Source organism: Solea senegalensis, linkage group LG11, assembly GCF_019176455.1.
Source record: "Solea senegalensis isolate Sse05_10M linkage group LG11, IFAPA_SoseM_1, whole genome shotgun sequence".
In the NCBI taxonomy this organism is placed as follows: Eukaryota; Metazoa; Chordata; class Actinopteri; order Pleuronectiformes; family Soleidae; genus Solea; species Solea senegalensis.
The window spans coordinates 23,072,767-23,085,551 of NC_058031.1; the positions used below are offsets into that span (position 1 = coordinate 23,072,767).

Sequence of the window (12,785 nt, forward strand, 5' to 3'; positions counted from 1 at the left end):
TGTGTGTGTGCACACCTGCGTCGGTGGTGAGGTGACGGACATGTTGCTCGGGGTAACAGTGATGTCGACACACTGGTCCAGCTGAGTGTTAAAGTGCTGAGGCTCCTCCCACTTCTCACAGGCTTCCAGTGTGGAACACCTTTGGGGAGAGGTCAAAGGTCAACACAAGCTAATTTTCTTCATTAATTTATAAAAATATTCTTCAACATTTTTGAATCATTGTTCGATTTTGTACATTTTTAAATTGATCTTTAAGGTAAATAAAAAAAACTTTAAAAGTTTTTTGTTACGCAAAACAATGAAAAATTTTTTCTTTTAGTAAAATAAACAATATATATTATTTTTAATCAACTTCAGTTGTTTGGCTAACTTTAGCTATCATATAGCTAACTTTAGCAGTCTATGTCTAAATTTAGCTATCATATGGCTAACTTTAGCTGTCTATGGCTAACTTTAGCTGTCTATGGCTAAATTTAGCTATCGTATGGCTAACTTTCGCAGTCTATTGCTAACTTTAGCTTTTACTGCTAAAGTTAGCCATATGACAGCTAAACTTTAATCTACAGAACATGTGTAGAAAGTCAGGAACTTTGACTTTCCTCAGACCTTCACTTTAAAATGACTGGTTTATTTTAAGTAAAAACTGATGACATCACAACAGGGGAGTAGTGTTGTAGTACTCGAGATCGGTCACTTTTTGAAGATCTCGGAATTGACTGCAATTTTACTTGTCTCGGTCTCGGACAAAGCGGACTTTGGATTTTATTTCAAGACCAGTCAAGACCACAACTGTGGGGATATCAATAAATTGCCTGTGCATTTTTGGATTAACTTGTTAATATCATTACTGTGATTTTGTGTAAATCGTATTTCGCTTCAGATACAACCAAAAACTTGACTCATTTATCATTTGAAATTTTTGTCACCGTTCACGGCTATCACCCCTCCCGCCCCCTTTCACACGCCCCCCACAAGTGCATGTGAGTGACAGGAGAAGAGGCCGTGAGAAGATGTCAGCCGACTCATCTATAATAACATTTGGTTACCTGAACAACAAAGACATTTTGTGCATAAATACCTCCAAAAGAAAACACAGCGCAACATGTAAATTCTTTAAAAGTGGGACCACGTCCATATTTTACTGCCTCGGTCTTGGTCTTGTCTCGGTCTTGTCTTGGTGTCGATACACTGTGGTCTTGGTCTCGACTTGGTCTCGGTTTAGCTGGTCTTGACTACAACACTACAGGGGAGTGAGATGAGTGACTTACTTGTTGAAGAGGACACACCATCCACAGTGAGGGTCTCCAGATCCAAGACAGTCTGAGCAGCTGCTGTACTGATCACATGTCTCTACAGGAAGTCTGGTGACCTGCAGTAACACACACACACACACAGAAAATAAATGTATATTAATAAACAGTTAATTCATTATTAATGAATTTAAACATTACGATGTCTTGAGTGTGTGTGTTCTTGTATTTGTGGCTTTGTGAGGACCAAAACTCATATAAACCACAGAGTGAGGACATTTTGTCTGGTCCTCACATCATGGTGGCTTTTTGAGGATTTAGACCTGGTTTTAGGTTTAGGTTAAAGGTCAGGGACTAGATAATGTATTGTGTCTATGTGTGTCCTCACTATGAATGAAGCACAAACACGTGTGTGTGTGAGTGAGAGAGAGATAGAGAGAGAGAGAGAGAGAGAGAACACAGTGGACGCTCTGTTTCATTCAGACATTCACACTTGAATACACTTATTGTCTCTCTCTCTCTCTCTCTCTCACTCACTCACTCACTCACACACACACACACAGTGACCTCATTATCAGTCCACACTTCATTCACAAAGCTGCTGACTCTGCAGTTTTGTTCATTCGTTCATTCTTTGAGTTTCATGTGAACTCAACTAAAAATCTGATTCTATTGTTTCATCTCACCTGTCTGTCTGTTGGTGTGTGTGTCTTACCTGTCCGTCTATCTCACCTGTCTGTCTGTCTGTCTGACTCTCTGTGTGTCTCACCTGTCTGTCACTCAGCAGGTAGATGTATTGATAATCAGGACTGAACACCATGTCTCTGAGAATAGGTTTTCCTTCCACCACCGTCACCGTCTCATACAGCAAAGCATTCTGGGTCGGGGGTGGGATCCCATCCACACGGATCTGAAACACACAAATGTGAAGAGGAAGATGGAGGAGGTGAATAGGAGCTGCAGAGGAGGAGATGAAGAGGAGGAGGGGAAGAGGAAGAGGACAGGCAAACAGAGATCAGAGTTAGCCTAGCTGTGAGGCTAACACTGCTGCAAAACTCCCTTTGAAAATGTGCTGCTTTAGTTTTTCTTCAGCTTTCTGTGAGAAAAACAGACCATATTAGAAAAGAGCAAGACTTTTTCTCCACATGTCTGATGTTTGTCAAAATTCTGTTTGTTTATTTTCACAGGAAAACGTTTGGATTTTCAGTGTAAACATGTTTTTCTGCTGCTGCAGTGTCCTACTTTAACTCCTCCCCCTCTGCTGTGAGTGAGTGAGAGAGTGAGTGAGAGACTAACTGAGTGAGTGAGTGAGAGAGTGACTGAGTGAGTGAGAGACTAACTGAGTGAGAGAGTGAGTGAGTGACTGAGTGAGTGAGAGAGAGTGACTGAGCGACTGAGTGAGAGAGCGACTGAGTGAGTGAGAGAGCGAGTTAGAGTGGATTTGTGTGAGCTGTTTTTTCTGCTGCTGCAGTGTCCTACTTTAACTCCTCCTCCCTCTGCTGTGTGACTGACTGAGTGAGTGTGAGTGTGTGTGTGTGTTCCTCCTCCTCCTCCTCCTCTTCCTCCATCCTTTACTACACTTTCATCAAGTTTTTATTAGAAGATGTTCTCTCTCTCTCTCTCTCTCTAAGACATTGGTGGTGGACATCTTGTCCACAGACAGACGGACAGAGTGAGACCTCTCAGTCTGATGAAGTCAGAGCTCCACATCAACAGCCATGTGTGATTGGTGGTTGAGGAAATAACCTCTGACCTTTGACCTCTGACCCCTGGCTGGTTTTCCCCAACGGTCTGTGCTTTGTTCTGTGTGCTCACACACACACACACACACACCCTCTGTCTATGACACGTGACCTCTGACCCCACATCAGTTTTCCAGTTGAATTTCAAGCAGAAATTCAGTTTATTTTCTAATAAAGTTTCTGAGTGAGATTTTAAATCAATCAAACAAAGCAAAGATTCACATCAGAAACTTTCATTATTTCTAATAAAGATCATATAATAACAAAATGTTAATTTAACTAAATATTCTTAGTCTGTTGATTAATGTCACTGAGACATTTTTCATTCAGTATAACACACACACACACACACACACACACATACACACAAATACTCTAGGTATTATGTGACATCGGAATTACAGGCAGCTGGATGCAGGCCTCTCTCACTCACACACACACACACAGTCTCACTCACACACACACACACACACACACTCACACACACCCACACACACGCACACTCTCAGGTTCCTGCAGCTGTTGTTTCTTCTCTCGTCAGATTTTTTTTCTCAATAATGTGAACAAATGTTTTGTTTTGCTTGACTTTCTCTGATGATTAAGTTACAACTGAATATTAAGAAAAAACATCACTGTGTCACGTTCACCCTGTCATTCAGCTCCAGCCAAACACACAATAAAAAATGTTATTTCATAGATTCAGAATTTTAGGTCATATGATGATGTTACTGCCATTACTCCAAAGTAACACAGGGCAATAATAATATTTATTATTATTATTATTATTATTGTTGTTATTATAATATTACTGTTAATATCTATCGTTTCCATGACATCAGTATTTTTCCTACACTGGACATTTCTTCAGCCTCTGATCTGGGACGAATCAATAGGTCCAGGTGAGCATGAGTGATGCTGTACGTCCCACAACATGTAAACAAGGCAGAACCAACAGAACCAAAGGAATCTACAGAACCAAAAGAACCAACAGAATCTACAGAACCAACAGAACCTAAATATTCTACAGAACCAAAAGAACCAACAGAACCAAGATAATCTACAGAACCAAAATATTCTACAGAACCAAATCTACAGAACCAAAAGAACCAACAGAACCAAAGGAATCTACAGAACCAAAGGAACTAACAGAACCAAAGGAATGTACAGAACCAAAAGAATCAACAGAAACAAAGGAATCAACAGAACCAAAATAACCAAAATAACCAAAGTAATCAACAGAACCAAAGGAATCTACAGAATCAAAAGAACCAACAGAACCAAAAGAATCAACAGAACCAAAATAACCAAAGGAACCAACAGAACCAAAGGAATCTACAGAAGCAAAAGAACCAAAGGAATATACAGAACCAACAGAATCAAAATAACCAACGGAACAAAGGAATCTACAGAATCAAAATAACCAACAGAACCAAAATAATCTACAGAACCAAAAGAACCAACAGAATCTACAGAACCAAAAGAACATATAAAACCAAAGGAATCTACAGAACCAAAGGAACCAACAGAACCAAAAGAACATATAGAACCAAAATAATCTACAGAAGCAAAGGAATCTACAGAACCAAACGAACCAACAGAACCAAAGGAATCTCCAGAACCAACAGAACCATAGGAATCTCCAGAACCAACAGATCCAAGGGAATCTATAGAACCAAAATAATCTACAGAACCAAAGGAATCTATAGAACCAAAATAACCAACAGAACCAACAGAACCAAAGGAACCAACATAATCAAAGGAGCCAACAGAACCAAAGGAACCAAAGAAACCAACAGAACCAAAGGAACCAAGAGAACTAAAAGACCCAATAGAACCAAAACGTCAGTGTGTGTGTGTGTTCACATGTACCCTGCTGTTGTCATGGCAACTGCATCAGAAGAATTAAAGAGTGAATTTAAGAGTACTTGTGTGTGCGTGTGTACGTGTGTGGCTGTGTGTATGTGTATGGGGGCATTTTATGACAGCACACTATACTAAAAACCTCTAACATGCGTGTGTAAATTCATTCACTTTCAATGGACAGACGAGCGCCACGCAGACGCTGCACATGCGTTGTTGCGCATACGCCTACGTGAACTACGCCTCAAATACGTTCTGTTCAGTAAATCAAACAGCGAGGGGTCATTAGTGCCGTGCCACATGCGAGCATGTAATCATCACATTTAACATAACCAACAGCAATATGAGCAGGTATAGCCTACAACCAGCGCGTCATTTGTAAATCATAAGGTGCCGGAACACAAAGTACATACATATGACAGTGCAGGGATGACGAGAGGACATAGGTCACAGGTCACATACAGAAAATGGTGCTGAACAACAACACGCACATGCCCACTTATAAATGTAAATTCTAAAGTGAGAAAATGTGTTCATTGACAAACAGAAATTGAATCCGCTCTTGAGATTACAGATTCATTTATTTATTTATTTTTCTTTTTTTATTATTTTTTCTACGAAGCGGAAAGGCACTTCCCTTGACTAGTTACGTCACTGGCGAATTTCACCATTCCTCTAAACAGCAGCGCCTCCTAGTCCGGCACTAGAGTCCGGGCACATCCGGTGACGTACTTTCAACCGTAGACGGTTTCTTTTTATTGAAAGTAGCAATAAAAAGCAGGACACAGCATCAAACTTCACCCAAAGGAAGGAGCAGTGCCAACAATACGTATATAACTGTCTTAGCATTAGCGATAGCCGGCTACAGGCTAAATGTGTGTTTGTCATTTGTGTTTCAAGTTTAGTATTACATATATATACATAAAATATATATTATAAATATTTATACATATATACACACATATATATATGTAATACTAAATACGTGTGACTGAAATAGCCTAAACTGTCACATGGGTCTCTCTAGGTAATACATGGACTGCTTGAATTGTGAAGTGAAGAAGCCTGTACGCATGTGTATCGCACGCGTGTTTTTTCGGTCTTTATGCAGCGTAGGCGACGCGGTTAAGGCGTTTTAGTATAAAAATGCCCCCCATACGTGTGTGTGTGTGTGTGTGTGTATGAACTCTGGGTAGGAGTGTGTTGTTTTTTCAGAAGTCTAACCATGTTCAGATTTAGACTGGGTGTGGCAGCAGCTCTCTGCCTCAGTGCGCACACACACACACACACACACACTCACACACACACACACACACACACACACACACACAGAAAGAAAGAACGTAATTTGTGGACGAGTCATAAAAGAGCAGGAGAGGAAGGACAGTAGACCACACACCGTTTTATTATTTTGTGTGTGTGTATGTGTGTGTGTGTGATGTCAGACTAAAATGTGTCCTTTGGGACAAACTTTATGGATTTCACTCTAAAACACAGTCAATAACAGCACACACACGCACACACACACAGAAGTTGTGGAGAATGTCTGGACTGATAGTTTTTACCACAGAGTCCAGGCTAAACCTGGTCAGATCCACGTCTTTAGTGGACTCAGTCTCCACTGAAGTGAGTTTGTTTATTTTTCTGGATGTTGTTTATTTACAGGAGGAAGCAGCAGGTCCTGACTGGTCCTGACCGCTTCACTGCCACAACCAAATCGACCAACCAGCGGGGTATCTGTTACCATGGCAACTAAAGATAGTCTGTAATTTAATTTACAACCAATAAAACTGCAACACCAGCTGCTCCTTCAGTGTGTGTGTGAGACTGTGTGTGTGTGTGAGTGAGACTGCGTGTGTGTGCGTGTGTGTGTGAGAGAGACTGTGTGTGTGTGTGTGTGTGTGTGTCAGGTTTGATGCCAAAACAAACAAGCCTGAGGGGAGAGAGGAGTCATGCCCCACACACACACACACAGTCTCACACACACACAAAGACACAAACACACAATTCTCCTGGGACACTCCCCCCGCTTCCTGTCCCGTCGCCTCGTTTATCTCTAACTTAGTGATGACATCACTCACATTAAGACAATCAGCTGTCAGACCAGCTAGTGGGAATTATTTTACTACTGTTGCCATGGCAACAACAACAACAGTTTTTACTAAAAATGATAACAGTTTATATTTTAAAACTGTTCGTCAGAGTGAGAGCTAACGTCTGAGCAGCGACCTGATTGGTCCTGACAACATCACATGATCACAGTTTGCTTGCTCAGCAGCACATGCTAACATTTGTGAACACAAACATACATGTTTAACACAGAGGTCGTTCTAGAACTGATTCTATTCTTTCTTTACCCAGAGAGAGAACAGAATATCAAGAAGAACATGAAGAATGTTGAGAAGAACATCAAGAAGAACATGAAGAACATGAAGAACATGAAGAACATGAAGGACATGAAGGACATGAAGAACATGAGGGACATGAAGGACAAATGCAGAACAGAACCTGAATTTTCAGGCTATTGTGACATGAAGGAACAAAGAGACTCCTCCAACCTTCTTCAGTTGTCCGCTCCGGGTTCCCACAAACACCACCGTGTATTCTCCGTAGGTGTACGCTGCTACAGCGCCCATGCCCTCGGTGCGGTCCTCGTACAGCGGGTGGCCCTCGATGACCCTGAGGCCTCCGAGCGGCTGGTTCAGCACCAGACCACAGAACACGTCTCCGATCTGCTTCGGCTGTGGAGACAAAGACAGAAGAAAATATCTGACCATTAAACTTCTGATTACTTTACGTGTAATCAGATTACAACCATTCACATGTGTAATCAGATTACAACCATCCACACGTGTAATCAGATTACAACCTTCACACATGTAATCACATTACAACCATGTAATCAGATTATGACAATTTATAGGTGTAATCAGATTACAAGCTTTCAACTGTGTAATCACATAACAATTCACACGTGTAATTAGATTTCAAACATTCAACTGTGTAATCAGATTACAACATTCACATGTTTAATCAGATTACAACCATTCACGTGAAATCCGATTACAACCATTCACACGGGTAATCAGATTACAAACATTTACACATGTAATCAAATTACAACATTAAAGTGTAATCAGATTACAACCATTCACATGTGTAATCAGATTACAACCATTCACACATGTAATATGTAATCAAATTACAACATTAAAATGTAATCAGATTACAACCATTCACACATGTAATATGTAATCAAATTACAACATTAAAATGTAATCAGATTACAACCATTCACATGTGTAATCAGATTACATCCATTCACACGTGTAATATGTAAACAAACACCTATCACATGACTCAGGAGTACTGAAGATAAACTGTGATAAAACTGTGGGCTTGGACCTGACTATGGGTGAACTGACCGTGTGGATGCAGGGCAGCTCCTTGTTGAGTAACCATGGTAACGAGAGTCGTCCCTCTCCACGGTAACAAGAGCGGATCCTCTCTCTCATGGCCAGGTTGATTTCAAAGAGTGTGAAGAGACAGAGGACGGTCTCTCTGGGCGGGTTAGAGCGATTCTTCTGTCCCTGAGAGCAAACAACAAAGCACAGAGAGTCAGGGGAGGACAGAGGACAGACGGACAGACAGACAGACAGACAGACAGACAGTTACCTGAGAGAAGACGACAAACAGCACGTCGTCGTCCTCAGACAGACCGAGCGCCTGAGCCAGCCGGCGCCCTGGCTTGTGTTTGTACGCGGCCTGGACCAGCCGGTACTCCACACCATCCTTGGTGCAGCCCAGAGGAAACTCCACGTACGAGTAGAATTCTGTGTCCTTGGAGCACATACGGACAATTTTTGAGGTGAAGAACTTCTCGCCGCCGGCGTCCATCTGTGTCAGCTGCGTGTCCAGCTGCAGCGTCAGGAAGTAGACGTAGGTGCGGCTGGAGAAGCCGTAGACGTAGTAGATGTCGAAGGCTGGGTACAGCGACAGTGTGTCCGATGGGATCTTGATCTGCGAGGAGACAAACTCGTCCTGGTAGACCAGCGAGAACATGTTCACACTCTCCTCATCCGCCACCAGCTTCCTGCTCGACAGTGTCGGGAAATACTCCGACTTCCCGTCGATGGCGGCACCGATGAACAGGCGGCTGCCGCCCTTCGCCGGCTTCTTCTTCTTGGGGTCAGACGTCCAGTCGTCCTCACCCACAACCACACCTGTGGAGACATCCACAGCTACATCACATGTTTCCTGTTTCTTCCTCTGATCTACACGGACAATTACCTGCCGTGACTCCGCCCCCTGAGCCCCCCCACGGCCCAGCTTACCTGCCATCCCATCAGCCTCTCTGGCTCCGGACAAGTAATGTTCTTTGCGATGGTGAGGTTCTCCGAGTTTGAAGAGATCCTCCAGACGCAGGAACTGACACACTCCCTGCCAGATGGAGCCGCACGCTACCAGCCGGTTCCCCAGGTAGTCCACCAGGAGGAGCTTGTTCACGTTGTCTGAAGACTCCAGGCTGAGGACAGAGACAGGTGAGGACAGAGACAGGTGAGGACAGAGACAGGTGAGGACAGAGACAAACACACAGGTGTGCATACAGACCGGTGAGCACAGGCCCTGACGCTCGGGGGAGGGTAACACTTGGCGTTGTCCTCCACCGGTCCGGTCATGTGACTCCTCAGCTCCGTCAGGTTGGACGACAGCTTCAGGACTCGGTTGACGGCACCAACAAAGACCCCCGTCCTCTGGTGAACCGTGAGGTGGGTGAGGGAGGTGTCGAACGCCCGGAACACTGTCCTGCCCGACAAGGAGGGGGGAGGGGGAGGAGCCGCCGGGGCGGAGAGGAGGGGGGAGGAGGAGAGGAGGAGGAGGAGCCGAGAGAGGAGGGAGAAGAGGAGGGGAGGAGAGGGGGGGGACATGGTGGACAGAGAGAGGAGGTGGAGGAGCTGCCGGTGTGATGATGAGTCGACTCAGTGAATCATGTCTGTGGAGACACAGAAGAAGAATTTATTAACATGCTGTGTGTGTGTGTGTGTGGTTACATCTATATCTCGCTATAATTATTTTGTTAGGGTTAACCCAGTTGAAGTTAACCCAAGTGAATTTAACCCTGATAAAGTTGAAATTTAACCCAGTTGAAGTTAACCCAGATGAAGTTAATCCAGGTAAAGTTAACCCAGATGAAGTTAACCCAGGTGAAGTTAACCCAGGTTAATGTTTAACTAAAATGTGACAGAAAAACATGACTATGCTCAATGAAACCATGAACCCTTTCATTCAGTCCATGAATGAAACCATGTATATGCTCAATGAAACCATGACTATGCTCAATGAAACCATGACTATGCTCAATGAAACCATGACTATGCTCAATGAAACATGAATGTGCACAGTGAAAATGTGACTATGCAAGGAAAAGGTCAGACGACTGTTACAGAGAACCAATCAGGTCAGACGACCACCCTGTCAGCCCCGCCCACCCTGTCAGCCCCGCCCACACTGAGACATCACTGCTGACCTTTTTTTTGCTGTTTCCAAAATAGTTAAAAACCTGCATCCACATGCAAACAACTGAAGACACTGTCATTCATGACAGTAACTTTAACACTACACCAAACAAAGTGAAGGAGAACACACACACACACACACAAAGTAGTGTGCTCTCTGTTTCCATGGAAACACGAGGCCAGAGTTTTCACATTTTCAAAAAAAAACACTGTTTCAGGCACTAAAATGTGTGTGTGTGTGTGTGGATGCTCCCTCAAACACCTGAGGCTGTTCACTAAAGTGAGAGCATTGTCTGTAGCCCCCCCCCACACACACACACACACTGCTGGCTCCGCCCCCTCCACAACAGACCACCCGGCCACTGTCTTCGTCCTCTGCAGCAACAAAGTGTCTTTGTCCCTGATTTTTAGTGATTCACACTGAGTCTCAGTCACAGAGCTGAGGGTGTGAGGGGATGAAGGTGGAGGAAAAGGAGGAAGGGGGTGGGGTCTGTACAACAATCATTCACAGTTCAATCTGATGAACATGATCAGGTCTGAGTTTGACCTATGAATTCATTCATTCATCAACAACATGTGGACAAATGTGTTATTATGTTACCTTCATTCATTCATGCATCAACAACATGTGGACAAATGTGTTACTATGTTACCTTCATTCATTCATTCATGCATCAACATGTGGACAAATGTGTTACTATGTTACCTTCATTCATTCATTCATTCATGCAACAACAACATGTGGACAAATGTGTTATTATGTTACCTTCATTCATTCTTGCCGTCATTCATTCATTCATGCATCAACATGTGGAGAAATGTGTTACTATGTTACCTTCATTCATTCATTCATTCATGCATTCATCAACAGCATGTGGACAAATGTGTTATTAAGTTACCTTCATTCAATCATTCATGCATCAACAACATGTGGACAAAGGTGTTATTGTGTTACCTTCATTCATTCATGCCTTCATTCAACCAAGGGACATTTAGAATAGATAAAAATGTGCGATTAATCGTGAGTTAACTATGACATTAATGCAATTAATCATCTTTTGACAGCACTAGTGTAAAGTATATTTTGTTGGTCTTAAACGTGCAGATAAATTAAAGATGGCGCCTGTGAAGAACAAAATCTGCTGATGCAGTCAAAAAAGGTCAGAGAATGTGAAGGTCATTTCTGAGACACACACACACACAAAAACAATAGCTAAATATATATATATATATACACATATGTATATGTTAGGGCTGGGCGATATACCGGTAGTAAGAGTTATACGGGTATTTATACGCTATTTAATAAAGCTGACCACTTCTCTTTGAGCCTACAAGCCTAGTTCAGCTGCTCAGCCACGCCCCTTACATGTACGTACGACGTAGTGTTCTCCCACCCACGCTACACATCACAACAGCCATTTGAACGAAAATGTGGCGGACACGAGTGCAGGTGGAGAGACAGTTGGTGGCTAAGAAAAAGAATAATGGCGCTGTTATTTTCCTAAATAAAATTTTAATTAAATTAAATTAGGGCTGGTAGCCCAATCCTTTTTGACCGGGTGGGGATTTGAACCGGCAACCCTCCAGCTACAAGCCTAATTCCCTTTCCACTTGGCCACGGGCTGCCCCTGTCTACTTTTACTCTGGTACATTTTTCTTAACCATCTTTGTCACTCGTTACTACAAAATAAAAGTTGAGCTGGTGACGTAATGCCTGTTTGTTGTCACTAGTGTTTGGCTGCACCAGCTGTTAGCCGCTTAGGTGTTAGCCGCAAATTTCGGCTCCAAGTGGACTTAAAACATATCAGCGGCTCGTTGTTTACCGTGTCCAACACTGAGGCTCTGGTCTCCGGGTTTCTGGTCTACTGTCTCCGGGTTTCTGTTGTACACTCCGGCTGCCGGGTTTCAGCTTTCAGCTAACAGCTGTTTCAGCTCTCAGCTGTCAGCGGAGTGGCCAACCGGTAAGCTAGCAAGCGGACCTGCTTTGTCCAAAATATCGTTATAATTTCGCAATATCAGTTTTGGTCCATATCGCCCAGCCCTAATATATATAGTATGAAATTGTACTTCCATTAAGTAGAAAAATCAGCTGTATTTCTTTTCAATGCTAATAAAAGGCAGACTGCTCCTTTACAGAGACAATCAGTGACCTAATTTAGTTTGATTGTTGTGTCCCTTCCTGTAATTACATAAACACAGTGAAGTGTGAAGCTGCTCGTCCCCTCGCTCGCCCTCTGTAATTACACACACACACGCACACACACACACACACTCTCAGCGCTGCTATTAACAGCTCAAACGCTAACGTGCTAACGTGCTGCTCCAGTGAAGCATCGGCGTCGACTGTGTCCTCCTGATCATAATCATAATTCTTAAAAATAAAACTATACGACATGTTGATGGCATTTATCTCA

The 12,785-nt window shown here is 43.0% G+C and overlaps 1 protein-coding gene across 1 annotated transcript in view; it reads right to left on the minus strand.

The window, feature by feature from the left end:
- LOC122776863 (plexin A3-like) overlaps positions 1-9,720 on the minus strand; it is a gene marked incomplete at its 5' end in the record, with an annotated part of 20,437 nt that extends 10,717 nt beyond the window's left edge. Inside the window, 8 exons of the mRNA XM_044037615.1 lie at positions 16-139; positions 1,269-1,369; positions 2,020-2,160; positions 7,411-7,593; positions 8,278-8,442; positions 8,528-9,075; positions 9,187-9,377; positions 9,464-9,720. Coding sequence (XP_043893550.1) covers positions 16-139; positions 1,269-1,369; positions 2,020-2,160; positions 7,411-7,593; positions 8,278-8,442; positions 8,528-9,075; positions 9,187-9,377; positions 9,464-9,720 — 1,710 coding nt within the window. The remainder of the gene's footprint in view (positions 1-15; positions 140-1,268; positions 1,370-2,019; positions 2,161-7,410; positions 7,594-8,277; positions 8,443-8,527; positions 9,076-9,186; positions 9,378-9,463) is intronic.
- Positions 9,721-12,785: the final 3,065 nt, after the last annotated feature.